The sequence below is a fragment of the Heloderma suspectum genome, chromosome 3, assembly GCF_057233095.1.
Source record: "Heloderma suspectum isolate Gila_16-S chromosome 3, 16-S_ref, whole genome shotgun sequence".
NCBI lineage: Eukaryota > Metazoa > Chordata > Lepidosauria > Squamata > Helodermatidae > Heloderma > Heloderma suspectum.
This window is the reverse complement of record NC_139460.1, coordinates 4,743,789-4,770,465: the sequence shown is the minus strand read 5'-3', so window position 1 is coordinate 4,770,465 and position 26,677 is coordinate 4,743,789. Positions and strand designations below refer to the sequence as shown.

Here is a 26,677-nt window from a genome sequence, read left to right as displayed (position 1 = left end):
GTGGTGGCATAAATACTGTCTGGCGGGGGGGGCGGGGGCTTACCAGGAGCAGCAGCAGTGCCTTCTTAGTTTTCTTTCATGTTTTAATTTGAAAATGTAAAGAGGTGGTTTTGCAGTCACCACAAACAGCAGTAATGCTGCTATTGGTACTGACCTTCTGGCACCCACGATTCCTCACCCCACCCATGCACTATTGTAACAATGCTATGTCATGACAGGCCCCAGGAGGAAGCAATGTGGCCAATGCTTGTAAAAACATCCTATTTATATTTTGAAATCAAAGGGAAAGGAAGCCATTGCTGGCACTCCTGTTATGCCTGCACCCCAAAATTTTAGGGGTCCCTTTGGGGCTCCAATCCCATGAACTCTTTTGCAAAACTTTGCTGAATAATGTTGAGATCAATTCTAGTTAAAATGTGAGGAGACCAATCCCACATGTGTTTAACTGTATGGAAAAACCAGTGAGTGACAGGTGAAAACGTGCTTCACATGGACTGCATCTGTCACAGGTTACACAAACAATGAAAGAAGGTTGTGAAATGCAATTGTAAGCTCAGCTGTCAATCAATTAAGAAACCCGATAGAGGTGTATTTAAAAGTGTCTTTCTGGCTTCCACACATGCACAAAAACAGTAGGAGAGAGGCTCAAAAGACTTCCGCATGGTGTGAGTGAAGTCAGGCCAAGGCAGACAGGGCCAGCTGCTGTGGCTCAGTGGTGACAGAAGTGCACTCTGAGTACTTCTAAATGAAGGGCGCCTAGTGCTACCAATCTACCAATTAGAAGACATTGTGCAGCTGTTCCATCTGTGCAGCTATTCCACCTTTTTCTCTTTAATAGGTAGTTTATGTTAAGAAAAAAGATGGAAGTGGTGGGAAAACACAGGAGAGCTACAAGTGGACGACAACATAATGTGGACCCCCCCATAAAATTCTGTGAATGCGGCAGGGCAATAATGTGATAAAAGCCTTGTCTGGAAGCAGCCTCTGTCTGCATATGCTCAAGGACAATGCCTTTCTCTATCATTCTTTACAAGGAAATGATCTCTTAGAATCCACGCCTCCCATCCTCCCCAAGCAATGGATCTGAAGCAGTTAAATCCATTTTGGGATCACCACAATTAAAAAAAAAAACTTCCTAAAGCACTCCTTGAACAATCTCAGTATCACAAACCAATCCTCTATGAACAGCAGCCCCAGCATATTCAGCCTGGAGCATTTTAACACCAGAAGAAGAAGGTGAAACACTGAACCTGAAAATATGAACTTTAAGAGGCATGAAGAGAGTGCCCTTTACAACTGAGTTCTCATACCATTTTGGCATTTTTTTCTCTAAATTTGGCCTGATATGGTCTCCTTGAACGTCCCGCCAAAGCAGCCTGCTTTATTTATACAAAAACAGGAGACATAGTAAGCAGCTACCTGTCCAAAGCCAAATTTCTTTTCTTCCTAGGAACTCTCATTGGGAGAGGGGCTGGGAGATTGATTTAGGAAGTGTTCAAGATACTTACTTTGATAGTATAAAATGGGTTTGTGCAGGATATTCTTTCGAACAGACCTCTGTTCCTTTCATCTGCCATTTTTTCACATATGCTTTGTGTCTCTGCAAAACAGAAATCGTACTGTTAAATGTGCTGAGGTTTTCCACTTGGTTTAGCACAACATGACACCATTCAATGGGAAAGTGTGAACAACACCAAGGCTGATGGATGGTTATAGTAAATATACTATTCACCAAGAGTAAGGCTATTCATAATCGCATTTATGGGCTATGTTAAATAGCCCTGTCCCCCAACAAGAAATCCACTGGCCACATAAAGCAAAACAAGCCCATGCCTCTGGAACTCCATCAGGAAGGGGGAACAGCTAAAGATGAACAATTTGGAGTTAAAAAAAGACAGTTGTCAGAGAAATAGTTAAACACACCCCTCCCTCCAATCCTCCACTCAAAATCACCTAGTCCTGATGCTGCTTTTATTTTAAGAAAAATGGCATTGGGCATTTGTTACACATACATGAATTGACATGCAGTTGGCCACGAAGCAATCCAGAAACCACCTGGGGAGATCCTGGGAGAAGACAAAGGCTTTTTAATAAAAATCCAAAAGGCACCCGTTTCTATTTCAATAAAGACATCATCCCAACTACTAATGTAAATGGAGGATGGGGGATTTCTTGACATATTATAGTTCATTCCCTCCTGTGTAATTCTATTTCCCCCTGAGAATGGGGAAATTGAGAGGCTAATACAATTTGGGCCACATTTCTGTTGTCAAGCTTGATCTTGTCAAGACAAGCAGAACTGGATTAAACCATTATGTTTCTACAGCTCTCAAGGAGAAAAAAAAATGAACAAAAGGCATATGTCCAAGAGCAAAAGCTGTACAGTATCAGCTGACACTCGAAAATAGTTTTCACTCCTGCATAATGAGCTGTGGTTCTCTCAGACCTAGGCCAGATCTACACCTTGTGCTACATCAATATGATCCCATCTAATACTAATGGGTTTTTGGGCTGCATTAATAGAAGCATAGCTTCCAAATCCCGGGAAGTACTAGTTCCCCTCTACTCAGCACTGGTTAGGCCTCATCTAGAGTACTGTGTCCAGTTCTGGGCACCGCACTTTAAGAAAGATGCAGACAATTTTTATTTATTTATTAAATTTATTAATCGCCCACCTGGCTGGTCACCCAGCCACTCTGGGTGATGTTGTTGTTGTTGTTGGTGTTGTTCAGTCGTGAAGTCGTGTCCGACTCTTCGTGACCCCATGGACCATAGCATGCCAGGCCTTCCTGTCCTCCGCTCTCTCCCGGAGTGTGCTCAGGTTCATATTTATTGCATCGGTGATGCTATCTAGCCATCTCATCCTCTGCCGTCCTCTTCTCCTTTTGCCTTCAATCTTTCCCAGCATCAGGGTCTTTTCCAGTGAGTTTTCTCTTCGCATTAGGTGGCCAAAATATTTGAGCTTCAGCTTCAGTCTCTGTCCTTCCAATGAGCACTCAGGGTTGATTTCCTTTAGCATGGACTGATTTGACCTCCTTGCAGTCCAGGGGACTCGTAAGAGTAGGGATGTACGAAAGTGACTTATCTTTCTGAGGATTATGTTGATGGTGGGGGGGAGGCGTTCCATCCTCCCCCCTGGAATCCTGGCCGGCCGGCTGTGCTCTGCAGCGATTCTGCGGAGCCGCCGGCCGGCTCCGCCAGCAGCCGGACATCCGGCCGCTGGCTAGCAGGGACGCAAATGGCAGCGTCCCTGCCGCCGCCGCCATTTCCAGGTTAAAAAAAACCAAAAAACTAAAAAAGTGATAGGCTACGTAAAGATTTACGTAGCCTATCACAGCTAGATTTTAAAAAAACGCCATGATAGGCTACGTAAATCTTTATGTAGCCTATCACGGCTGACTTAAAAAAAAATAATGCGCGTATGCAAATGGCGGCGGCCATGGCCGCCGCCATTTGCGTATGCGCATTTTTGTTTTGTTTTTTTAAATCAGCCGTGATAGGCTACATAAAGATTTACGTAGCCTATCACAGAGTTTTTTTAAAATCTAGCTGTGATAGGCTACGTAAATCTTTACGTAGCCTATCACGTTTTTTTGTTTTTTTTAACCTGGAAATGGCGGCGGCGGCAGCCGGTCGGAAGACCGGCCGCTGCAGCCGCCGCTGCCGAACCGCCACTGGAGCCGCAGTAGCCAGGAAGATCCGCCCAAGGTAAGTCTCGTCCCGGTGGTGGCGGGGGGGGGTGGCGGGCTGTTCCGCCAACGATTTCGGGGGGCCGAATGCGCTGGCATTCAGCCTCCCCGAGATCCGTGGTGGAACTTTTGTACATCCCTACGTAAGAGTCTTCTACAACACCACAGTTCGAAAGCATCAATTCTTCGGCACACAGCCTTCCTTATAGTCCAGCTCTCACAGCCATACATTACTACTGGGAAAACCATAGCTTTGATTACACGGACCTTTGTCGGCAAGGTGATGACTCTGCTTCTTACTATGCTGTCTTGGTTTGCCATAGCTTTCCTCCCAAGGAGCAAGTGTCTTTTAATTTCATGGGTACACTCACTATCTGTGGTGATCTTGGAGCACAAGAAAATAAAATCTGTCACTGCTTCCATTTCTTCCCCTTCTATATGCCAGGAAGTGATGGAGCCAGATGCCATGATCTTAGTTTTTTTAATGTTGAGTTTCAAACCAGCTTTTGCACTCTCCACTTTCACCCTCAACAAGAGGCTGTTTAGATCCTCTTGACTTTCTGGCATTAGGATGGTATCGTCTGCGTAAAATTCTCCCTGCAATCTTAATTCCGACCTGTGATTCATCCAACGGGTAAAGTGGTCTGATACTACCATCTCTCTAAGAATTTGCCACAGTTTGTTGTGATCCACACAATCAAAGGCTTTAGCGTAGTCAATGAAGCAGAAATAGACATTTTTCTGGAATTCTCTTGCTTTCTCCATGACCCAGCGAATGTTGGCAATTTGATCTCTAGTTCCTCTGCCTCTTCGAAACCCAGCTTATACTTCCGGTAGTTCTCGGTTCACATACTGCTGAAGCCTAGCTTGTAGGATTTTGAGCATAACCTTGCTGGCATGTGAAATGAGCGCAATTTTACGGTAGTTTGAACACGCTTTGGCATTGCCCTTCTTTGGAATTGGAATGTAAAGTGACCTTTTCCAGTCTTGTGGCCACTGTTGAGTGTTCCAAATTTGTTGGCATATTGAGTGCAGCACTTTAACAGCATCATCTTTTAGGATTTTAAATAGCTCAGCTGGAAGACTGTCATCTCCGCTAGCCTTGTTGTTACTAATGCTTCCTAAGGCCCACTTGACTTCACTCTAGGATGGCCGGCTCAAGTTTAGTGACTGCAGTATCATAGCTATCAGGGACATTCAGATCTTTCCTGTATAGTTCTTCTGTGTATTCTTTCCACGTTTTCTTAATCTCATCTGCTTCTGTTAGGTCCCTGCCTTCTTTGTCCTTTATCATGCCCGTCTTTGCACAAAACACTCCCTTGAGATCTCCGATTTTCTTGAAGAGATCTCTAGTCTTTCCCATTCTGTTGTTTTCCTCGATTTCTTTGCATTGTTCATTTAAGAAGGCCTTCTTGTCTCTCCTTGCTATTTTCTGGAAATCTGCATTCAGTTGGATATCTCTTCCCCTTTCTCCCTTGCTTTTCGCTTCCCTTCTTTCCTCAGCTACTTGTAAAGCCTCATCGGACAGCCACTTGGCTTTCTTGCATTTCTTTTTCTTGGTGAGGGATTGAGTTGCTGCCTCCTGAACAATGTTACGGACCTCCGTCCATAGTTCCTCAGGCACTCTGTCTATCAGGTCTAATCCCTTAAGTCTATTCCTCACCTCCACTGTATATTCATCAGGGATATGATTTGGGTCATACCTGAATGGTTTAGTGGTTTTCCCTACGTTCTTCAATTTAAGCCAAAATTTTGCAAGAAGCAGCTAATGATCTGAGCCACAGTCAGCTCCAGGTCTTGTTTTTACTGACTGTACAGAGCTTCTCCATCTTTGGCTGCAAAGTACATAATCAATCTGATTTCGATACTGACCATCTGGTGATGTCCATGTGTAGAGTCAACTCTTGTGCTGTTGGAAAAGCGTGTTTGCTATGATCAGCGTGTTCTCTTGGCAAAACTCTATTAGCCTTTGTCCTGCTTCATTTTGTACACCAAGGCCATGCTTGCCTGTTATCCCGGTGATTTCTTGACTTCCTACTTTAGCATTCCAATCCCCTATGCTGAAAAGGACATCTTTTTTTGGTGTTAGTTCTAGAAGGTGTTGTAGGTCTTCATAGAACCGATCAACCTCAGCTTCTTTGGCCTCAGTGGTTGGGGCATAGACTTGAATTACTGTGATGTTGAATAGTTTTCCTTGGATTCGTACTGAGATCATTCTATCGTTTTTGAGATTGTACCCCAGCACTGCTTTCCCCACCCTTTTATTGTCTATGAGTGCTACTCCATTTCTTCTAAGGGATTCTTGCCCACAGTAGTAGATATAATGGTCACCTGAATTAAATTCGCCCATGCTTGTCCATTTTAGTTCGCTGATTCCCAAGATGTCGATGTTCAATCTTGCCATCTCATGTTTGACCACCTCCAGCTTACCTTGATTCATTGACCTTACATTCCAGGTTCCTAAACAATATTGTTCTTTACAGCATCGGATTTTCTTTTCACCACCAGACACATCCACAGCTGAGTGTCCTTTCGGCTTTGGCCCAGCCGCTTCACTCTTTCTAGCGCTACTTGGAAATACCCTCTGCTCTTCCCCAATAGTATATTGGACACCTTCCGACCTGAGGGGCTCATTTTCCGGTGTCATCTCTTTTAGCCTTGTGATATGTTCCATGGGGTTTTCTTGGTAAGAATACTGGAGTGGGTTGCCATTTTCTTCTCCAGTGGACCACATTTTGTCAGAAGTCTCCGCCATGACCTGTCCGTCTTGGGTGGCCCTATACGGCACAGCTTATGGCTTCACTGAGTTACGCAAGCCCCTTCGCCACAACAAGGCAGTGATCCATGAAGGGGCTGGGCGATGTACAGAGTGTATAATAGAACAGTTTAAAACAATACAATTCTACAGTAAAAACATAATATTTCTAAAAATACCCTAACCCACCCCAAATGTCTGCCTGAACAACCACATTTTTAATGCGCGGCGGAAGCTCATTAAAGAGGGGGCATGGCAGAGTTCCCTAGGGAGGGAGCTCCACAGAGTGGAGGCCACCACAGAGAAGGCCCTCTCCCTCGTCCCCACCAATCTAGTTGACCTGGCTGATGGGACAGAGAGAAGTCCATCCAAGGCTGATCTTGTTAAGCGGCCTATCTTGGTGTTGCTGGAGGCACTCCTTAAGATAGGCTGGGTCGGAACCATATAGGGTTTTAAAGATCAAAACCAACACCTTGAATTTGGCCTGGAAAACAACTGGTAACCAGTGCAACTCCTTCAGCACAGGAGTGATGTGATCTCACCGGCAGCTGCCTTTAATCAGGCGAGCTGCTGATTTCTGTAATAGCTGCAGCTTCCGAATCGTGTTCAAGGGTAACCCCATGTAGAGCGCATTGTTGTTGTTCAGTCGTTAAGTCGTGTCCGACTCTTCGTGACCCCATGGACCATAGCACGCCAGGCCTTCCTGTCCTCCGCTCTCTCCCAGAGTGTGCTCAAGTTCATATTCATTGCATCGGTGATGCTATCTAGCCATCTCATCCTCTGCTGTCCCCTTCTCCTTTTGCCTTCAATCTTTCCCAGCATCAGGGTCTTTTCCAGGGAGTTTTCTCTTCGCATTAGGTGGCCAAAATATTGGAGCTTCAGCTTCAGTATCTGTCCTTCCAATGAGCATTCAGGGTTGATTTCCTTTAGGATGGACTGATCTGACCTCCTTGCAGTCCAGGGGACTTGTAAGAGTCTTCTCCAGCACCACAGTTCAAAAGCATCAATTCTTCAGCGCTCAGCCTTCCTTATAGTCCAGCTCTCACAGCCATACATTACTACTGGGAAAACCATAGCTTTGATTACACGGACCTTTGTCGGCAAGGTGATGTCTCTGCTTCTTACTATGCTGTCTAGGTTTGCCACAGCTTTCCTCCCAAGGAGCAAGCGTCTTTGAATTTCATGGCTACAGTCACCGTCTGCGGTGATCTTGGAGCCCCAGAAAGTAAAATCTGTCACTGCTTCCATTTCTTCCCCTTCCATATGCCAGGAAGTGATGGGGCCAGATGCCATGATCTTAGTTCTTTTAATGTTCAGTTTCAAACCAGCTTTTGCACTCTCCACTTTCACCCTCAACAAGAGGCTCTATAGTTCCTCTTCGCTTTCTGCCATTAGGGTGGTATCATCTGCATATCTGAGGTTGTTGATAATTCTCCTGGCAATCTTAATTCCGACCTGTGATTCATCCAACCCGGCGTTTCTCATGATGTACTCTGCATATAAGTTAAATAAGCAGGGTGACAATATGCAGCCTTGTCGTACTCCTTTCCCAGTTTTGAACCACTCGGTTGTTCCATGTCTGGTTCTTACTGTTGCTTCTTGACCCTCATGCAGGTTTCTCAGGAGATGGTAAGGTGTTCTGGTACTCCTATCTCTTTCAGAATTTGCCACAGTTTGTTGTGATCCACACAATCAATGGCTTTAGCATAGTCAATGAAGCAGAAATAGATGTTTTTCTGGAATTCTCTTGCTTTCTTCATGATCCAGCGAATTGGACACCTTCTGACCTGAGGGGCTCATCTTCCAGCATCATATCTTTTAGCCTTGTGATACGTTTCATGGGTTTTTCCCTCAATACTGGAGCGGGTTGCCATTTCCTTTTCCAGTGGACCACATTTAATCAGAACTCTCTGCCATGACCGGTCCATCTTGGGTGGCCCTGCACGGCATAGCTTATGGCTTCACTGAGTTATGCAAGCCCCTTCGCCACAACAAGGCAGTGATCCATGAAGGGGAGAGCGCATTACAGTAGTCTAAACGAGAGGAGACCAGGGCATGTACTACCGATGGGAGCAGATCGTCGGGAAGGAAGGGGTGCAGCCGCCGTATCAGATGGAGTTGGTACAGCGCTGTCTGGCTCACAGCTGACACCTGAGCCTCCATGGACAGCTGGGAGTCCAAAATGACCCCCAGGCTGCGGACCTGGTCTTTCAAGGGTAGCTGTACCCCATTCAACACCAGGTCGACATCCCTCAACCTCCTCTTGTCTCCCACCAAAAGTACCTCGGTCTTGTCCGGGTTCAGCTTCAGCTTATTCCTCCTTATCCTGCCACTTACCTTCTCCAGACATTTGGACAGGGATTCTACGGCCAACCTTGGTGAAGATTTGAACGAGAGGTAGAGCTGCGTGTCATCCGCATATTGGTGACACCGCACCCCAAACATCCTGACGATAGCCCCAGCGGCTTCACATAGATGTTAAATAGCATTGGGGAGAGGATGGAACCCTGTGGCACCCCACAAGTGAGCGGCCATGGGTCCGAAATCTCACAGGAGGCCTTAGAATGCTCCAGCGGTTCCAGAGCCACTAGACTGACCAGACAAGCTGGAGAAGGTTCAGAGGAGGGCGACAAAGATGATCAGGGGACTGGAAACAACACCCTATGAAGAGAGACTGAAAGTACTGGGCATGTTTAGCCTTGAGAAGAGAAGACTGAGGGGAGATATGATAGCGCTCTTCAACTACTTGAAAGGTTGTCCCAGAGAGGAAGGCCGGGATCTCTTCTTGATCATCCCAGACTGCAGGAGTTATTGCTTCTGCCCCACCCTGCTTTCTCCTTCTCTGAGCACTTTCTCCTTGCTTGCAATGACAGGCTTCTGATACCTCGCCAGATTGGAGAAGCAACTTTACATAGCATTAAAGAAGCAATTTTACACAATACCAGAGGCATGATTTAACACAACAATAGAGATGCAAAGTAATACAGACATCACAGAAAGGAAGGCCAGGATCGCTTCTCGATCATCCCAGAGTGCAGGACACAGAATAATAGGCTCAAGTTACAGGAAGCCAGATTCTGGCTGAACAGCAGGAAAACTTCCTGACTGTTAGAGCAATATGACAATGGAACCAATTCCCTAGGGAGGTGGTGGGCTCTTTCACACTGGAGGCGTTCAAGATGAGGCTGGACAGCCATCTGTCAGGGATGCTCTGACTTGGATTCCTGCACTGAGCAGGGGGTTGGACTCGAAGGACTTGTAGGCCCCTTCCAACCCTACTATTCTATGACTCTATGAATTATAGGAGGAGAGAGTATCTGTCCCAAGGTCACCATAGTCATGGCTGGGTCATGACTGAGTTGGAATTTGAACCTGAGTCTTCCCAGTCCTAGTCCAAAACCCTAACCACTGTACCACATTGGAACTCTTGCCCAGTAATGTCACCTCTAATTGGCAGTGGTTCTCCAGAGTCTCAGTCCTGGGTCCAAGACTGAGTTCTCTCTATTCATTGGAGATGCCAGAGATTGGACCTGGGTCCTTCTGAATGCAAAGCTAGCCTTCTACAACTGAATCATGAACCTTTTGTATGCTTGGCTTTGCACAGTGAGCTTTGCTGACCCTTCAAACTAGAAATGAAGATGCTCTGCAGACAGTGGGATGTATGGACAATTGATCAGCGGTTCAGTTCCACAAAAACTAGATGCTTGCTGCTCATGAAGCTTTTCTACTTTTCTACAAAAAACACAGGAGACTGCATTTCTTCCCAGTGAATGAGAATGACCTTTTGATAGTATCACCCATGGACATAATGTTAAATTCTTGTCTGATGCACCACAGCCCTTCAGATGGAGGTTTGCCAGAGCCCAAGCATTTCCCAGAAGAAATGTGAGGGTTTTAGAACATTTCAGGCAATCTATAAATGGGTAGGGATAGAAATGGGGTAATGAGTTCCGTGGGTGGCTTTGGGCAAGCCAACATTCTCTCCCCAGAGGCACCATTTGCAGATTACAAATGGGGGCAGAGACATGCCCTGGTCTTCTCTCGTTTAGACTAATGCACTCTACATCGGGTTACCCTTGAAGACAGTTCGGAAGCTGCAATGCCAAGAAGGGATATATTCAAGAGTCAGTTGCAAAAAGAAACACACACACACACACACGTGTACTTTGGGTTGGATCAAGGCTACGTTTGTTGCACCTGGTTCTCATTGAAAACAATTAGAATTAAATCAGGATTAACTTTTCACATAGATTTCAATGGGACCAACGTTGCAACTAACGTAGTCTGCATCCAACCCTTTTGGAGCATTCTCATAAGAATTAATTAATTAATTAATTAATACTGTTGCTCCTGAGAAACAATCACATGTGATCAGAAACGATAGGGGGAGGGGAGGATCCTGCCCTCCCTCTCTTCTTTCTTTCTTTCTTTCTTTCATTCATTCTTTCATTTATTTCTTTTTCTTTTTAAAATTTATGTAGTGTCCAATAGCTGAAGCTCTTTGGGTGTTTCACAAAAATGTGGGTGTTTCACCAAAAAAAAGAGCAGTGTCTCTCATCATCCTCCCCATATGCAATACCTGCAATAACTGAGGTCATGTGCATGCGGGATTTATGTTCAACACTGAAGAATGCTTACATACTTGCCAAGCATAATTATGTCCTTAATGATGGAGGCTTTTTACATGAATCCCATTTACTGAAAAACAACTATTAGACAAGGGTTACCCAATGAGAGTGGTGAATGATAAAAACCGCAGCAGCAGCACCGTTATCTTTTAGGAATACAAGAAAAAAATACCTTCTAGCCATTTGACCTGTAGCCTAACATATAACCATGTAACTAACAGCTTAAAGGAAACATTAAAAAGTAGTGACATATTTTACAAGGTGTTCCAGGGTGTCAGGATAAGCCACTGATTTCCTTTAAAAGAACTCTGAACATAAAGGATTTCTTACTCAGGAGTCAGTTTAATGGAAACAAACAAACTCATATAAATGTGTTACCAGGAGCAACAGTGCCAACAGACCACAATCCCTGTGGACATTGTGTATTCTGTAAATATACTTTCAAAATGGCTGGATTTGAGGATTCTTTGAATGAAAAATGGTATTTCTTGAGGCAGTTCACCACATGTAGTACCAGAAATGTGGTATATGTAATTCAGTGCCCATGTAAAAAAAATATGTGTGGGCAAGATATCTCAAGCTCTTAAGAAGAGAACTGGGGAATAAAATAAAAGAATTGGCTCCCCATTAGTCAGTCATTTTATAGAACAAGAACCCATGGATGTGAAATTCTGGCCAGTAGAAGAGGTAAACACAGGAAATGATAATATCCTGAGTAGAAAAGAAACAGAGTGGTTCTCAATGAAGAGATGGGTTGTCCCCCCGCCCCGCCGCCATGTAATTGACCTTGCATTTGGAGACACTCCCCTTCTGTGTAGTAAGACACCAGATCATCCCTGACATTTAATCTTGAGTTGATTATGGAACCTCCATGCTCAGAGGCAGTATACCTATAACAAGTATGGCCTTCCCACCCTGCTTGTGTGCTTCCAGAGGCATCTGGCTGCCTGCTCATGAGAACTGAATTGCAGATCAACTGGATTTTAAACCTTCGGAATTCTTTTTGTTTTAATTAATTGCCCTGAAGATCGCAGAGATTCGCTCCAAAAGTTTACACCCATGCAAGGTACCACACATCGACCCGTTCACATGATCACAGCGGGGTTAACAAGCCACACTGACTTGATAACCCTGCTGTGCCTGCCAGCCAGATTTCCCTAATTGCCCTTGCTAGCGCAGCTTACTGTGTCATCTGCAGTTGGGCAGCATGACTCCTTTGAGGGGGCTGCAACCCCCAAATAACCCATGGGCTGTTGCTGGGTGGTGGTGGTAGGGTTGCTGCCCCCCCCCCAAACAAGCCATGCAGCCCGGGTTTGGACAACACGGCAAGCTGTGCCAGTAAGGATAATTAGGGATATCCAGCCGGCACGTGGGGAAAAGAAGCCACAGTGGTTTATTTCCCTTGCTGGGATCATGTGAAGCAGCTTAGTGTCAAACTGAACCTTCTCTGGGAAAGAGTTTCCCAGGGATTGCCCTGCATTGCCAAAACTCCCAGCAAACTCTGACTCATTAATGTAATTAAATTGACTGCGCAAACATCAACAAATTACTCACATGTAGCTAATTAAAAGGGGTGAAAATGTTCACAGTGAAGCTTAATTACCTAGTGTTTGTACATAAATCACTTTGTAATGCTCAGATGGAGAACACTTTACACAGCACAGCAAATTTATCTCAGCTGTAATCTTTGGCTTCTCCCCCAGAACTGAACATTAATCTTAGATCTTGCAAAGATCATTTTTGAGAAGGAACAATGGTAGCTTCCCTCCAAGTACTATTTCACACTAGGCCCACTCCTGCAGCATCTCCGTGATAACTGTGCAGACTTAATGGGGGAGGGTAGGTAGAAGTTGGTTTCTGGGCACAATTTAAAACGCTGGTTATTTATCTATAAAGCCCTGACAATTTGGGGCCAAGTTTTTTAAGCATTGCCTCCTCTCACATGAACCTGTCCACCCCTTGTATTCTTCATCAGAGGCCATGTTCTGCATCCTGCTGCCACTGGAAGAACAGCTGGCTGGGATGTGAGAGGGGCCTTTTTGGTCACAGCCACTAGCGTAGTGGAAACAAGGCTTGCAGGGACACAGCACCGGCCCTTTTATATTAGCAGAGAGCTGGGGGGGGGGGGCGCGGCGGCAGCGGGGAGGGGATGGATTTTCCCAACAGCAGCGTATTGCCATGACCTATCCCTGTTGTAATACGAGGTATTTTGGGCTGGCTTGGTCTTGAATAGGCAATTAAGACCCATTTGTTTTACAAAAGAGCTGCTCTTGGTGCAGATGAAAACTGCTAGAACTGGTTTGTTGATATGGACGAGTACAGCTATCTGAAGCTTTGGACTTTCCTAACTTTGGGAAGTCCAGTTGGTCCTCTCTCTCTCCTTCCCTCTTTTTGATGTTCTTTTAAGATATTTCATTTTTTGCCAGCCTTTGGGTTGATTTACTTTCTCTCCACCTCTACTGATGTAAATTATATTTTAGCTGTCTCTGTTTTTAGCTCTCTGTTTCATTTTGTGATATACCAATGATGCCCTTATCTGGAAAGAAATAGCCTAGCTACAGTTACCTGCACATTAGATTACTGCAATCTGTTATACATGGTGCTGCCTTTGAAAATGGCCCGCAAGCTGGTCCAAAACAGCATAGCAAGATTGTTAACACGGACTGGCCACTGAGATCACATTACGCCAGTGTTTTTCCAGCTGCACTGGCTGCCAGTCCATGTCCTGGCCCAATTTAAAGTGCTGGTATTAACATTCAAAGCCCTAAATGGCTTGGGGCCAGGTGACCTGAAGGATCAGCTCATCCCATATGTACCTGACCGGACCCTAAGATAATCTTCAGGGGTCCTTCATGCTGGCCACACCATGAAGAACTTCATCAGGAGGGCTTTAAACTGAAACCTATCATGAGCTTCTTGTTGCAAAATTTCGGCTTAAATTGAAGAACGTAGGGAAAACCACTAAACCATTCAGCTATGACCTAAATCATATCCCTTATGAATATACAGTGGAGGTGAAGAATAGATTCAAGGGATTAGACCTGATAGACAGAGTGCCTGAGGAACTATGGACGGAGGTCCGTAACATTGTTCAGGAGGCAGCAACTCGATCCATCCCAAAGAAAAAGAAATGCAAGAAAGCCAAGTGGCTGTCTGATGAGGCTTTACAAGTAGCTGAGGAAAGAAGGGAAGTGAAAAGCAAGGGAGAAAGGGGAAGATATATCCAACTGAATGCAGAGTTCCAGAAAATAGCAAGGAGAGACAAGAAGGCCTTCTTAAATGAACAATGCAAAGAAATTGAGGAAAACAATAGAATGGGAAAGACTAGAGATCTCTTCAATAAAATTGGAGATCTCAAGGGAGCGTTTTGTGCAAAGACGGGCATGATAAAGGACAAAGAAGGCAGGGATCTAACAGAAGCAGATGAGCTTAAGAAGTAGTGGAAAGAATACACAGAAGAACTATATAGGAAAGATCTTAATGTCCCTGATAGCCATAATAGTGCGGTCACTGAACTTGAGCCGGACATCTTAGAGAGTGAAGTCAAGTGGGCCTTAGGAAGCATTAGTAACAACAAGGCTAGCGGAGATGACAGTCTTCCAGCTGAGCTATTTAAAATCCTAAAAGATGATGCTGTTAAAGTGCTGCACTCAATATGCCAACAAATTTGGAACACTCAACAGTGGCCGCAACACTGGAAAAGGTCAGTTTACATTCCAATTCCAAAGAAGGGCAACGCCAAAGAGTGTTCAAGCTACTGCACAATTGCATTCATTTCACATGCCAGCAAGGTGATGCTCAAAATCCTACAAGCTAGGCTTCAGCAGTATGCGAACCGAGAACTACCGGAAGTACAAGCTGGGTTTCGAAGAGGCAGAGGAACTAGAGATCAAATCGCAAACATTTGCTGGATCATGGAGAAAGCAAGAGAATTCCAGAAAAACTTCTATTTCTGCTTCATTGACTATGCTAAAGCCTTTGATTGTGTGGATCACAACAAACTGTGGCAAATTCTTAAAGTGATGGGAGTACCAGACCACCTTAGCTGTCTCCTGAGATACCTGTACGAGGGTCAAGAAGCAACAGTAAGAACCAGACATGGAACAACCGATTGGTTCAAAATTGGGAAAGGAGTATGACAAGGCTGCATATTGTCGCCCTGCTTATTTAACTTATATGCAGAGTACATCATGAGAAACGCCGGGCTGGATGAATCACAGGTCGGAATTAAGATTGCCGGGAGAAATATCAGCAACCTCCGATATGCAGACAATACCACCCTAATGGCAGAAAGCGAAGAGGATCTAAAGAGCCTCTTGTTGAGGGTGAAAGAGGAGAGTGCAAAAGCTGGTTTGAAACTCAACATTAAAAAAACTAAGATCATGGCATCTGGCCCCATCACTTCCTGGCATATAGAAGGGGAAGAAATGGAAGCAGTGACAGATTTTACTTTCTTGGGCTCCACGATCACCACAGATGGTGACTGTAGCCATGAAATCAAAAGACGCTTGCTCCTGGGGAGGAAAGCTGTGGCAAACCTAGACAGCATAGTAAGAAGCAGAGACATCACCTTGCCGACAAAGGTCCGTGTAATCAAAGCTATGGTTTTCCCAGTAGTAATGTATGGCTGTGAGAGCTGGACTATAAGGAAGGCTGAGCACCGAAGAATTGATGCTTTCGAACTGTGGTGCTGGAGAAGACTCTTACGAGTCCCCTGGACTGCAAGGAGGTCAAATCAGTCCATCCTAAAGGAAATCAACCCTGAGTGCTCATTGGAAGGACAGAGACTGAAGCTGAAGCTGAAATATTTTGGCCACCTAATGCGAAGAGAAACAGAAAACTCTCTGGAAAAGACCCTGATGCTGGGAAAGACTGAAGGCAAAAGGAGAAGGGGACGGCAGAGGATGAGATGGCTAGATAGCATCACCGATGCAATGAATATGAACTTGAGCATGCTCCGGGAGACAGTGCAGGACAGGAAGGTCTGGCGTGCTATGGTCCATGGGGTCACGAAGAGTCGGACACGACTGAACGACTGAACAACAACAATGGAAAAGGGTGACGTAAAGTTGGGGGTAACAATGGATGAAGGCTCATGTACCACAATGGAGAGAACAGCTCTAACAGCACCCAATAATAGTCTTCAAAACCATGTAGGAAGAAAGCCAGACTGTAAAGCACAAGGTCTTTGATGTCTACATACTAATGCCCAGAGTATGGGAAACAAACAGAATGAACTTGAACTCTTAATAACGGAGGAAAATTACGACTTGATAGGTGTAACTGAAACTTGGTGGGATGACTCCCATGACTGGAATACAGCAATTGAAGGATATAACTTGTTAAAAAAAAACAGAAGGAACAGAAAGGGAGGTGGAGTCGCACTATATGTTAAAAATACATATCTCTGCACAGAAATACAGGAGGAGGAACTTGGTAGCCCCATTGAGAGCATCTGGGTTAAAATAAATGGAGGAAAGAATAAAAGGAACATGGTGGCTGGAGTCTACTGCTGGCCACCCAATCAAGGAGAAGATGAGGATGAAACTTTTGAAAAGCAAATAGCCAATGTTTCAAGGAAGCATGATGCAGTAGTAATGGGGGACTTCAATTTCCCTGATATCTGTTGAGAGACAAATTCTGCAAAACATGGCTAGGGATGGCAGAGAATTTCTCCCCGAATCTTCGGGGGGCCGAGCGCCAACACATTCGGGCCCCCGAAATCGGCGGTGAAATTAAGATTCTGGACCAACCACTGCAAAGGTCGAAATGACTCGTCTCACCTATCTAGATACTTCAGAAATGTAATCATGAAGAAACTCCAGCAGCAAGGGGCATCAAGATGGCAGCAGCTGGATCAAATCTTTTCAAATGATGCCACTGACCCTATTACAGAACACTTTCATGTTGGCATGACTTCTGAAAGATGCTAAAAACTGTTTACTTATCACATGCTTAGAAGTCCTCTAAAGCTCTTGGAGTAAAGTTCAACTGCCATAAAACTTACAGGGACTTTCAACATTATTGACAGGGGTTACAGTGGTATAGTTCTAAAGAAAGTAGCATTAAAACAAACGAACATGAAAGGGCAATCAGATTTTACTTCACAAAAGCAACCTTCAGTCTTCAATGGAATAATGTTTTCCCTGTAAAAGGACAACAGGGAGGGATTTCTTTTTGAGGTCTTGGATACTAAAGGCTCTGTGATAAGCAAAGCACCCATTGTTAATTCTTTCTGGGAAGAACAGAGATTCCATCCCAGACAGGCAGTCTTCAACACATCATTTAACTGAATCTGCAGAGTTTCAATTATTTGTTTGGCACCATAGACCATAACAGTAATTAACAATCAAAGTCAATAACATAACAACAACAAAGTTTCAAGAATCTAAAATTCCAGTATCTTACAAATCGCTTTTCACATGCTACCTCAGTCATGAATTCATTTACCAAGATAGCAGAAAATACATTTTATAGATGTCATGTAAATGGCTGTTGCATAAGTATCAAAATATATTTGACTCTGCTTTGCTATTGCCAAAGCAAAGCTGGCTGCTTGCTGAATTAGCTCTTTCTTTGTCACTAGCTAACAGGATTTTTTTGGGTAAATTAGACCAATGTTCATGTCATCTACAGAGATAGAGAAATGTTTCATATATACCGTTAAAAATGACAATCAAATAAATAGTGTGGGGAATGGGCTTAGGGAATGTGTGAATTGTATAGAATTTGTGTGAATTGTATGGAATTTGTCTACACCTCTCATCTTAGATACCAGAATGCATTTCTAATTCATTCATGGAATGCATTGCCATTGTTGTATATAATTAGTGTGTAGGGTTTTTTTTTTTTTTTTGTATTTAAAGGATTAGATACACTTATGGTATCTAACCCTTTAAAAACTTAAGTGGCTGGGGGTTACTTACTCTGGACTCTCTGTGCCAAGATAGCCGTCCACCAGGAAAAGTCCAGCTCCAGATTATCGTCAGGTCTTTGGGTATTCTATAATCGACTTTCATAAGTACTAAACAGGCAGAAGAACAACTGGGCCAGTGGCTGCTTCCTGCAGTCATGAGCCTGTGAGGTTGTTTTTATAAAAGACACAGTAGCTCAGAAGTGGTGACTTGATCAGTTGGGGTAGGGGTTGTGCTTATTATATGACTGGGAGAAGATATGAACTCTGGTCTTTCCACACTGAACCACAGCAGGAATACACAAGTTCTGGGCAGATCCAAATAATCTGTTTCAAGTGACTACACTCTTTACTCCTGTATTGACTGTTGCAGGAGCTGAAAACCATGGTGCAGTTTTCAGAAGCTGCCATTCTAAGCTACAATGTTTGCTCTGCCATCTGATTTTCAGCGACATCTGGATGAATGATAGGGCAGGCATTCAGCATTGTTTGTGGAAGAAATATTGTGCAGCTTCTGCAAAATCATTTGTTATTCTGCTGGTAACATAATTCATGTCAGAAGTAGGTGTCTCCTACCATTATTTAATATTAATAGGATGCAGAAAACATTTTATTATATACACAATTTTTTTCTTGGCAGTGTCCTAAATACCCAATACAAATTTATTTATTTATTTATTTATTTATTTATTTGAGTTATATATTTGATTTGTACCAAAAAATGGTACTCAAGAACTTTAGTCTCAGCATGAATTCTGAAAATAGGTAAGGGGCTGGCCTGGTACCTTTCTTTAATGGGCTAAGCACATTTTGACCACAGACAGTAGTCAATTAGCTTCTGCATATTAATGGATTCAATATAAAAAACATCTAGGCCATCCCAACCCATCCCATCCCATCCTTAGCTCTTGTCACATCCTTGCCCTTTCAGACTGCATAGATTTGATCACTGGTATACGTAGACCTTACAGCTCAACCCTATTCATATTTACTCTGAACTAAGTGCCACTGCTTTCAATAGGGCTTACTTTCAAGCAATTGTGCATTCATCCTGTCCAACATTTCATGAATGTAACTAGGGACATGTTTGTGTAAAGGTCCTCATTTTGTTACCAAGGATCACTGGATGCAAAAGGTCCCAGGTTCCAAGGTATTTCCAGGTAGGGCCAGGAGTGTCCCATCTAAAACTCTGCGGAGTTCACTGCCAGTCAGTGTGTAGAGAATATTTAGCTATATGCTGTGGCTGGTATAAGGGAGCGTCTTATATTTCTTTTGCTGAAGGTCCTGCTCCCCTGCAGAATTAGCCTATCCACTGATTTAAAAGCCAAAAGGTGTTTTTTCCCCCCAAGTTAAAGATATAATTGCAAAAGATTGTTGTCCTACAGTATGTAACCAACAGTTCAAAATCAGGGATGAATGGATCCATCTGTTTCTGGTGCATGTGAATTTCATATGTCCATTAATGTTTCTGCATTAATCTGAACAAATTTTTACATAAAATACACATTTTATCCTAAAATAAATGCATTTTATATAAATTTTGGTACTTTTTTAAAGCTAAAAAAATGTATTGCAAAAATCAGAAAAACTGAAGGAATAACTGCATTCCGATCCATGTATTACTACAGGAAGTGTGAATCAGGTCGGTTTCCTTAAAACAGCAAATCAAACAAAATCCCTCAGAAGCTGCAGGGTGGAACACTAAAGCACTCTATGGTGTTTTAGTGTTCATGCACATGTTCTTTCATGTATGCGCCCTAGAAATGTGCATCCATCCCCTGCACACAGAGATTTAACTGTTAGAGACTCTGGGGAGGAAGCTAAACCCTGAAGAATGACAATGCTAGCCAATCACACTACCAACATTTTAACAAGGCATCCCAGAAGATAAAATAGGGGCAGTGATTTACTAGGGTCAGGCACCAGAAAATAAGCACTATCTTCCACAAAGAGGGACAGTTGGAGGATATACAAATAGGATTGCAGCCAGATAAGATGATCATCATGTTTCAATTGGTCTGAAATATATTGCCTGACACTTTGCACACTGCAATAAAGTTAAGGACTGTCCTCAGCTGGAATATTTCATATACCAGGAATATAGTGTAACATAATCAATACCATATTTACTTCCAGAAGGGCAGTGGCTGGTCTGCTGAGTTTGGATGAGGAAAACCCATAGAAATCTTTTAAATCGTGATTGTTGTTACTAGTAGCGTGAACAGGATGGCTTTCATACTGAACTTCTCAACTGAGGAATTCCTGCTAAGTTTCAAAAGAACTCCAGGGATTCATGGAAAACAGTTCAATAAAACTACTGACCTAGCTGGCGATTGTCTCAGCTGAGAGTCTGTTTTAGTGTTGCAGATTTAACTATCATACACCTTGCTCATGCGCCCTGCTTTCTTTCTCTATTCTCCTAAACTTTCTTTCTCTATTCTCCTATTGAATCTTTTTGTGTATAGACTGATACTGAATACCAATGTTAGAATCTGTAAATAATAAAGGAGGCAAATTCTAAATTATATATAGAATATGAAAACAACTATAATCAGGCATGTGCAAAATTTTTTTTTTAAAAAAAAGTATCAGGCCAGGCTGATGCTCCCAGACATTGTGGCTCGGGGCTGATCTACACTTACGGGTTTTTTTGCTTCTAATGAGGTTTCACCGCCCGTCTTTCACACTACGCAGTACCCGCCTTGAATTGGAACTGGAATTTCCAGCTTCTGTGCTCCCGCTTTCAATACCCTAATATCCCAGTATTTCCCCTTAATGTGCTCTGATTTTCTGCCTTTGCTACCATATCTGGTCATAGTCCCCTTCCCTGCCTGTCCATATACAGCGGTGTTTGTATTTCCCTCCTGTCCAATCACAGCTCTCGACGGCCCTATGTCATCTTCCAGCTAGTGATCACATAGCTTCCTCAGCACTCAGTGTTTCCTCAGCAGCAAGCAAAGGGCTGGATGTGCACGCACTTGTCTGATCTCGGAAGCTAAGCAGGGTTGGCCCTGGTCAGTAGTTGGATGGGTGTCTGCCTGGGAATCAGGCTTCCTGCACTGAGCAGGGGGTTGTTCTATCCCTTCAAATGAGACTAAGTTTTACCCCCTTCTATCCCCCACTTTGGATTTTTTTTTAAATTAAGGCATTATCTTCGAAGATTCAAAGATGTGAAGTGTCAAATCTTCGAAGATTTGAAAATTCGAAGATTTGAAGCTCCAAATCTTCGAATTTTCGAATCTTCAAAGATCATGCCTGAATTAGGGGGAAAAAAATCACGGAGAAGCCACGATTCTTCGAAGATAATGTCTTAATTAAAAAAAAACACCAAAGCGGGGGATAGGAGGGGGTAAAACTTAGTCTCATTTCAGGGGATAGAACAACCCCCTCCCTGCACAATGCAGGAAGCCTGATTTTCAGGCGGTCGCCCATCCAACTACTGACCGGGGCCGAGCCTGCTTAGGTTCCGAGATTAGACAAGCGTGTGCACATCCAGCCCTTTGCTTGTTGCTGAGGAAACATTGAGTGCTAAGGAAGCTATGCGATCAGTAGCCGGAAGATGACATGGGGCCGTCGAGAACTGTGAGCGTGGTGGGCGTGGAATCAGCAGAAACAGGAAGAGTTTCTGATCCTCCAATGAGAGCCTCCATCTTTAAGAGCAGGAAAACAGCACAGCGCTCGAGTGTGAACCGAGCTTGCGCATTCGATGAAGCACTGCAACAGGGAAAATGGGTGAGTGTGGATAATCACATTTTAATGTGAGAGCGTTTAACCCGACAGGACACCGAATTCATTGTGATGGTGGGCGCAATGTAGATTGGCCCTCAGTGGGGGCTCACAGCATCAATCACTCTCTACCAAGGATTCAGGCTGGATGCTGATCACAGAGCCTAGATGAACTAGCAGGAAAGGCCCAGTGTCTCTAAATAAGAGATACTGAATAAGAAGCACCTCTTCTTTGAGTATTTCCACTTGCTATTCAGAGTGCCTTTAGCCCAAGGTCTAGACTTCTCACTGCTGAAGAACCAGAATTTAGCTTCCCAACAATCCATACTCAGGGGAGATTCTCAACTTACTTGTGCTTCTGGGTATGCAATCCTGCAAACAAAACTACATGTATGATTTTTCAAAGCTTTCTCATATGAAAAAGAAAGTGTCAGCAGGGGTCAGATCATTTCCCAGTTGTAACTTGTATTTTAAAGGCTTTCTTTTACCCTATTGTGAGAAGGACCTATTTGGAAGATTGCTACAAACTGAAAAGATTGACTGACTGACTGACTGACTGACTACTTGGCTGGGAGCATGAAAGAGCTGACCTGGTTTTAAATTTCATCCCCATGGTATTCTAAAGGGGAGAGCACTGAAAACTCTCCACATCTGGCAGTCCTGCCATCAGGTCATTTGAGGCTGCAAATGTTGGTCACGCTTAAAGGGTGGAAAAGTGGGAGACAGCCAGAACTAATCAATGGGGCTCTCCAAATAGGAACTGAGTAGAGCAAGAGCATATGTGATTTGATTTTCCTCCACAGGAAGCAAACATGTTTGGGGGCGCCTCAACTTGGGCACGTGCATTTGAGTTTAAATTAGCTGTCCATCACCTTAATATATTGAGGAGACCCACGATTTGTACCAGGGTTGGATTTAAAGATGGCAGAAGGAGCTTAAATGTTCAGTCAGGTCAGCTCTTTCAAACAAAAGGTCATTCATGCTCCTAACCCAGAAGAAATTCTCCAGAAGAGAAACCAGGGTTCTTCTTACAAGACTATAAAGGATTATAGGAAGTCTTTTCATGAACATTCAGAAATAGACTAAATATCCGTTTCACAAGCATGTCAGAAGAATTGGCTTTAAATTAGGGCTACCTTCCTGGAGACACTGAAGCAGAAGAAATGTGGGCAGCATAGGGCTTTAAAAAAACACAAATAAATAAAAACAAGTAGAGGAAAGCATACAGCCAGCTTTCCTCTTCTGCTGACACAGCAATCCCACCACAGCCTAAGTTTAGCAAAATCGGTGCTGGAGGTTTTGCTGTATTTGCTAATTTGCGTTTTTTTCTGGCATGCAACCACTTTGGTCTCCTCTGGGGGGTGGTTGTTGGTAGTCATTTTGCTGAGGCCATCGTACAAATGAACGAAGGCATGCAGTATTCTTGGAATTACAGAAATATTTGCTATTTTCAGCCCTACCAAAAGCACTTTGTGTTTCTTTTGAAAGTCTTCTGCCAACTTTGTTTTGGATTCCTCTTGCTTCAAAAATTATTTGGGAAAGCTGGTGTCTAGAGCAGTGGCCTGGGCAGCATCAGGGTGCAAGACAGTCTCTGGGTTGCTGTGAGGTGCTCACTGAGGTGGCAGATGTTCCTCTAGGCTGTACCACTTGAGACTGCAGGTGGTGGTGGGGATGCTCCTCCATACAAAACTGTTCCTTCTACATAGAAAACTAGTGTGTCGGGGAGAATGGTTCTAATCTAGCCCACTCCATGACATGCTGATTTTCTGTGTGGAGGGAATTGTTTTACATGCAACAAAATTCTGTAATGTAAGCTCCCACCTGCACTCTGAAATGGTACAGTCCAGATACAGGTTCACCACCTCACTGAGTGTGCTAAACTAAACAAAACACAGCCATGACAGGGAGGCAGAACTGGATCAGGTGGGGGAAAGGAGTTCCCCCCTCTCCTCTGTGCTGTTTTTCTGAGGAAAAACCATCCCCTCAGGCTGTTTCTGACAGGCATAACATGGCTATCTGTAAGTACCTATCTGAAGCTCTCCCCAGACTAACTCAGAAGTTATCCAGCTCCCTCCCCAGAGAAAAACTTGGATGCCCTGTTCATCCTTGCCAGGCCTTGTCTTGCTCTTCCCCACTCCCACAGACCCCTCCAATGCATTTCCCTTTCCCTTCACTTACCCCAGCAGGAACTGAAGTGACAGGTGTGCAAGAAGAGGAGACAAGGAAAGCTTCTCCCTTTCCTCCCTACTCAGTCACCCTGATGCACCAGGTAACAAAAGCTCAGGGGACCATGGAAGAGAAAGTTCTCCGGAGGGCTGCTGGAGTTGCTTCCCTGGTCCTTCCAGGCATTGCCCCCAATGCACCATTACCCAGCAAGGTAATCCTTTGTAAAGGATAAGTGAAGGGAAGGAGAGAAGTTCACTTTGGGGGTGAGAGGCTGGCAGAGTGGGCTTTTTGAGACAGTGCAGGCCAGCAGGGATAGGAGTGGAGAAGCCAGGAATTCTTCCCTGACTCATATTTTGATCCAAACTGGAGAATAATTTGAGGGCTCTAAATGCTCACCTTTCATTGCAGGTGGGCTTTTGTGAATTCCAGTGTTTTTATTGAACTTTGCCAACATCCCATCTATGTGCATATCTGTGATTTTCATGGGGAAACAGCAAAGGGAAAAGAGTTAATTTGATGCACCCTCACCCCAGCTGCTATTGATTATTTAAACCATGGAAGTTAGGAGAGCCTAATCGTACTTCTCCCATGTTACAGCTCTTGGCACCCCAAGAAAATAGACTAAAGGCTGCATACTACTTCTGCAAATTAAAGGTTCTCTGTTCATGATCTGAAATAGTATGGCCATCGTAATGTTATGATTAACCTGGCCAAACTATAACCAGTCAGTTGCTTGTCGCATAACAGAATAAGCCACACTGCTGTGCTGGTGTGAAGAAGTCCCTGGCCAGCAAGTTATGACACTATGTGTGCACAAGATTACTATCTAAGGCTGGGACAGTGAAATGTAGATCAAAGTGCCAGTCTGGCTGAGTAGACAGTTAAGCTGGACTGGGGTCTGGGAGATTTGGGTTAAAGCCCCACCTCTACCACAGACTGATTATGTGTGCCAGGGCAAGTCACACTCTCTTCAGCTTCACTTCCAAATCTGCAAAATGGGAATGGTAGTTATTTATTTTGTAAGAAACAGGATGCCTGTTCAACAGGGATGTTTGAGGGCAAGCAAACAGAATAAAGATAGTTAAGGGAAAGCCTCTGTCTCAAACGTTGGAGAGCTGCTGCCCATTAGAGCAGATAGTCCCAAGCTAGATTGATCAATACTCTGACTCTGTATAAGGCAGCTTCACTACACACAATTTTTAGGAACTGAATAGGAGTAGCACAGTATCATCAAATTGTGCTTTTGTAGTCCCAGGTTATGGCTTTCATAAATTTCTATTACTTTCAAATGACATTAAAGAAGCGTCTCTGGTTTGGAGGAAGTTTCTCATTCGAAGATGAGAGACTTTTGCCCAATGGCAAGCAAGTGGAACTGGGGTTTCATCCAGTTTCACTATATGGTTTTCACTCCATCTGAATTCTTCAAGGGAGAAAAATGAAGATATTGCAAACAGATCTGTTCTATTACCACTGGGAATGGGAACAGATTAGAAGAGGGCAGAGCTGTAGAAACAGCTGCAGAATGTCACTACAGACCCACAGGAAAGCCCATTCTCCTTCATGTGGGCAGCAAAGAAACCCAAGCTCCGAACAGCCCAAGAAAAACTGAAAAGGAAGAGCAGTCAGAGGAAATTAGGACTCTAGAAAGACTTCCCAAGATGTGCTAGATTTTACCTTTGGGATGGGGGATCTCAAGTTCAGAACCAGGAAACTGAATAATATGGGGTACTTACAAATGCCTTTCACCGTCTTACAGCTGTCTCAGCCCTTGTGCCTCGTAGCTCAGTTTAGACAGGAAGGGACTTTGCACGGCTCCCCCCCCCCCAGAGTACACAGAGCCAGTTCCCTCCCATTCTCCAGCTCACATTAAGCATTTTTTTAAAAAATAAAAGTACCTTTTAAAAAAAGTAACATTTTGATTCCAACTCAGAGGGGTGGAGTTAGGAGGCTATTCTGGTTGTTTTGATTTTAAACCACAGCACTACATTAGCTTCCAGAAGCAACAACTGTCATCCATCTGAGGCTGTCAAACTTTCCAGCTGGCCACTGTAACTATTCCTTTAACAGCTGTTTGGTGTGAAGACAGAGGTCCAAACATTTTAATTTAGCTTACTAGCCAGCCATAATTCCTCTGGCATGTTGGCAAATTTGGGAGATTATATCCCCCATATCATACTGGGCTTTGGAGCAGGCAGAAACACCACGTGTTCTCAGTGCAATTTGAGAGAGCCCCCTACAGAGCCTGGGCAGGAAGGGAGAGGGGTTTTTCTTTGCACTGAGCAGGGACCAAGGACACTGGTCCCTGGCAAGGCGGCAAATGGATTTGTGAAAGGCATTAGCAAGTGATAATACTGATCTCTCCATAGGCTGTCCTCATGGGGGAGCTGCTGCGAAGTGGGAGCGTTTAGAGGTTGTTGGTGGCAGATGAATTCATGGCTAATCTGCAGCTACCCTGAAGATTTCCAGTGGAAAAACCTGATTTTCTGAACTACATTTCCTCCACTTGATTTCTTTAATTTAGGTTCTCCATGCTTCTGGTGCTGTGTGCCCCTATCCCACCCCTGGGCAGGGCACGCAGCCCTGCCCAGGGGTGTGTCTTTCACCTGGCCATGACCTCACTGAACCTTTCCAGCCTTCAGAATTGCCCTGCACTCCCTATTTTGCCAGTAATTAGCCTCTGTCCTGATGCACTTCTCTGATCATAGAATCATAGAATAGTAGGGTTGGAAGGGGCCTATAAGACCATCGAGTCCAACCCCCTGCTCAATGCAGGAAGCTAAGTCAGAGCATCCCTGACAGA

At 44.1% G+C, this 26,677-nt stretch overlaps 1 protein-coding gene across 2 annotated transcripts in view; it reads right to left on the bottom strand.

Moving 5' to 3' along the window:
* Positions 1-25,678, bottom strand: part of SLCO2B1 (solute carrier organic anion transporter family member 2B1) — a 90,878-nt gene extending 65,200 nt beyond the window's left edge. The window contains exons 1-2 of one of the 2 annotated variants that reach the window (XM_084841580.1): positions 25,611-25,678; positions 1,509-1,600 (exon numbers count right to left, since the gene is read on the bottom strand). In XM_084841580.1, the coding sequence (XP_084697706.1) occupies positions 1,509-1,577 (69 nt within the window). In that variant the 5' untranslated portion in view covers positions 1,578-1,600; positions 25,611-25,678. Of the gene's footprint in view, positions 1-1,508; positions 1,601-13,014; positions 13,173-25,610 lie in introns of those variants that run through there. The other variant, XM_084841581.1, reaches the window with a different exon arrangement.
* Between the last annotated feature and the right edge of the window lie 999 nt (positions 25,679-26,677).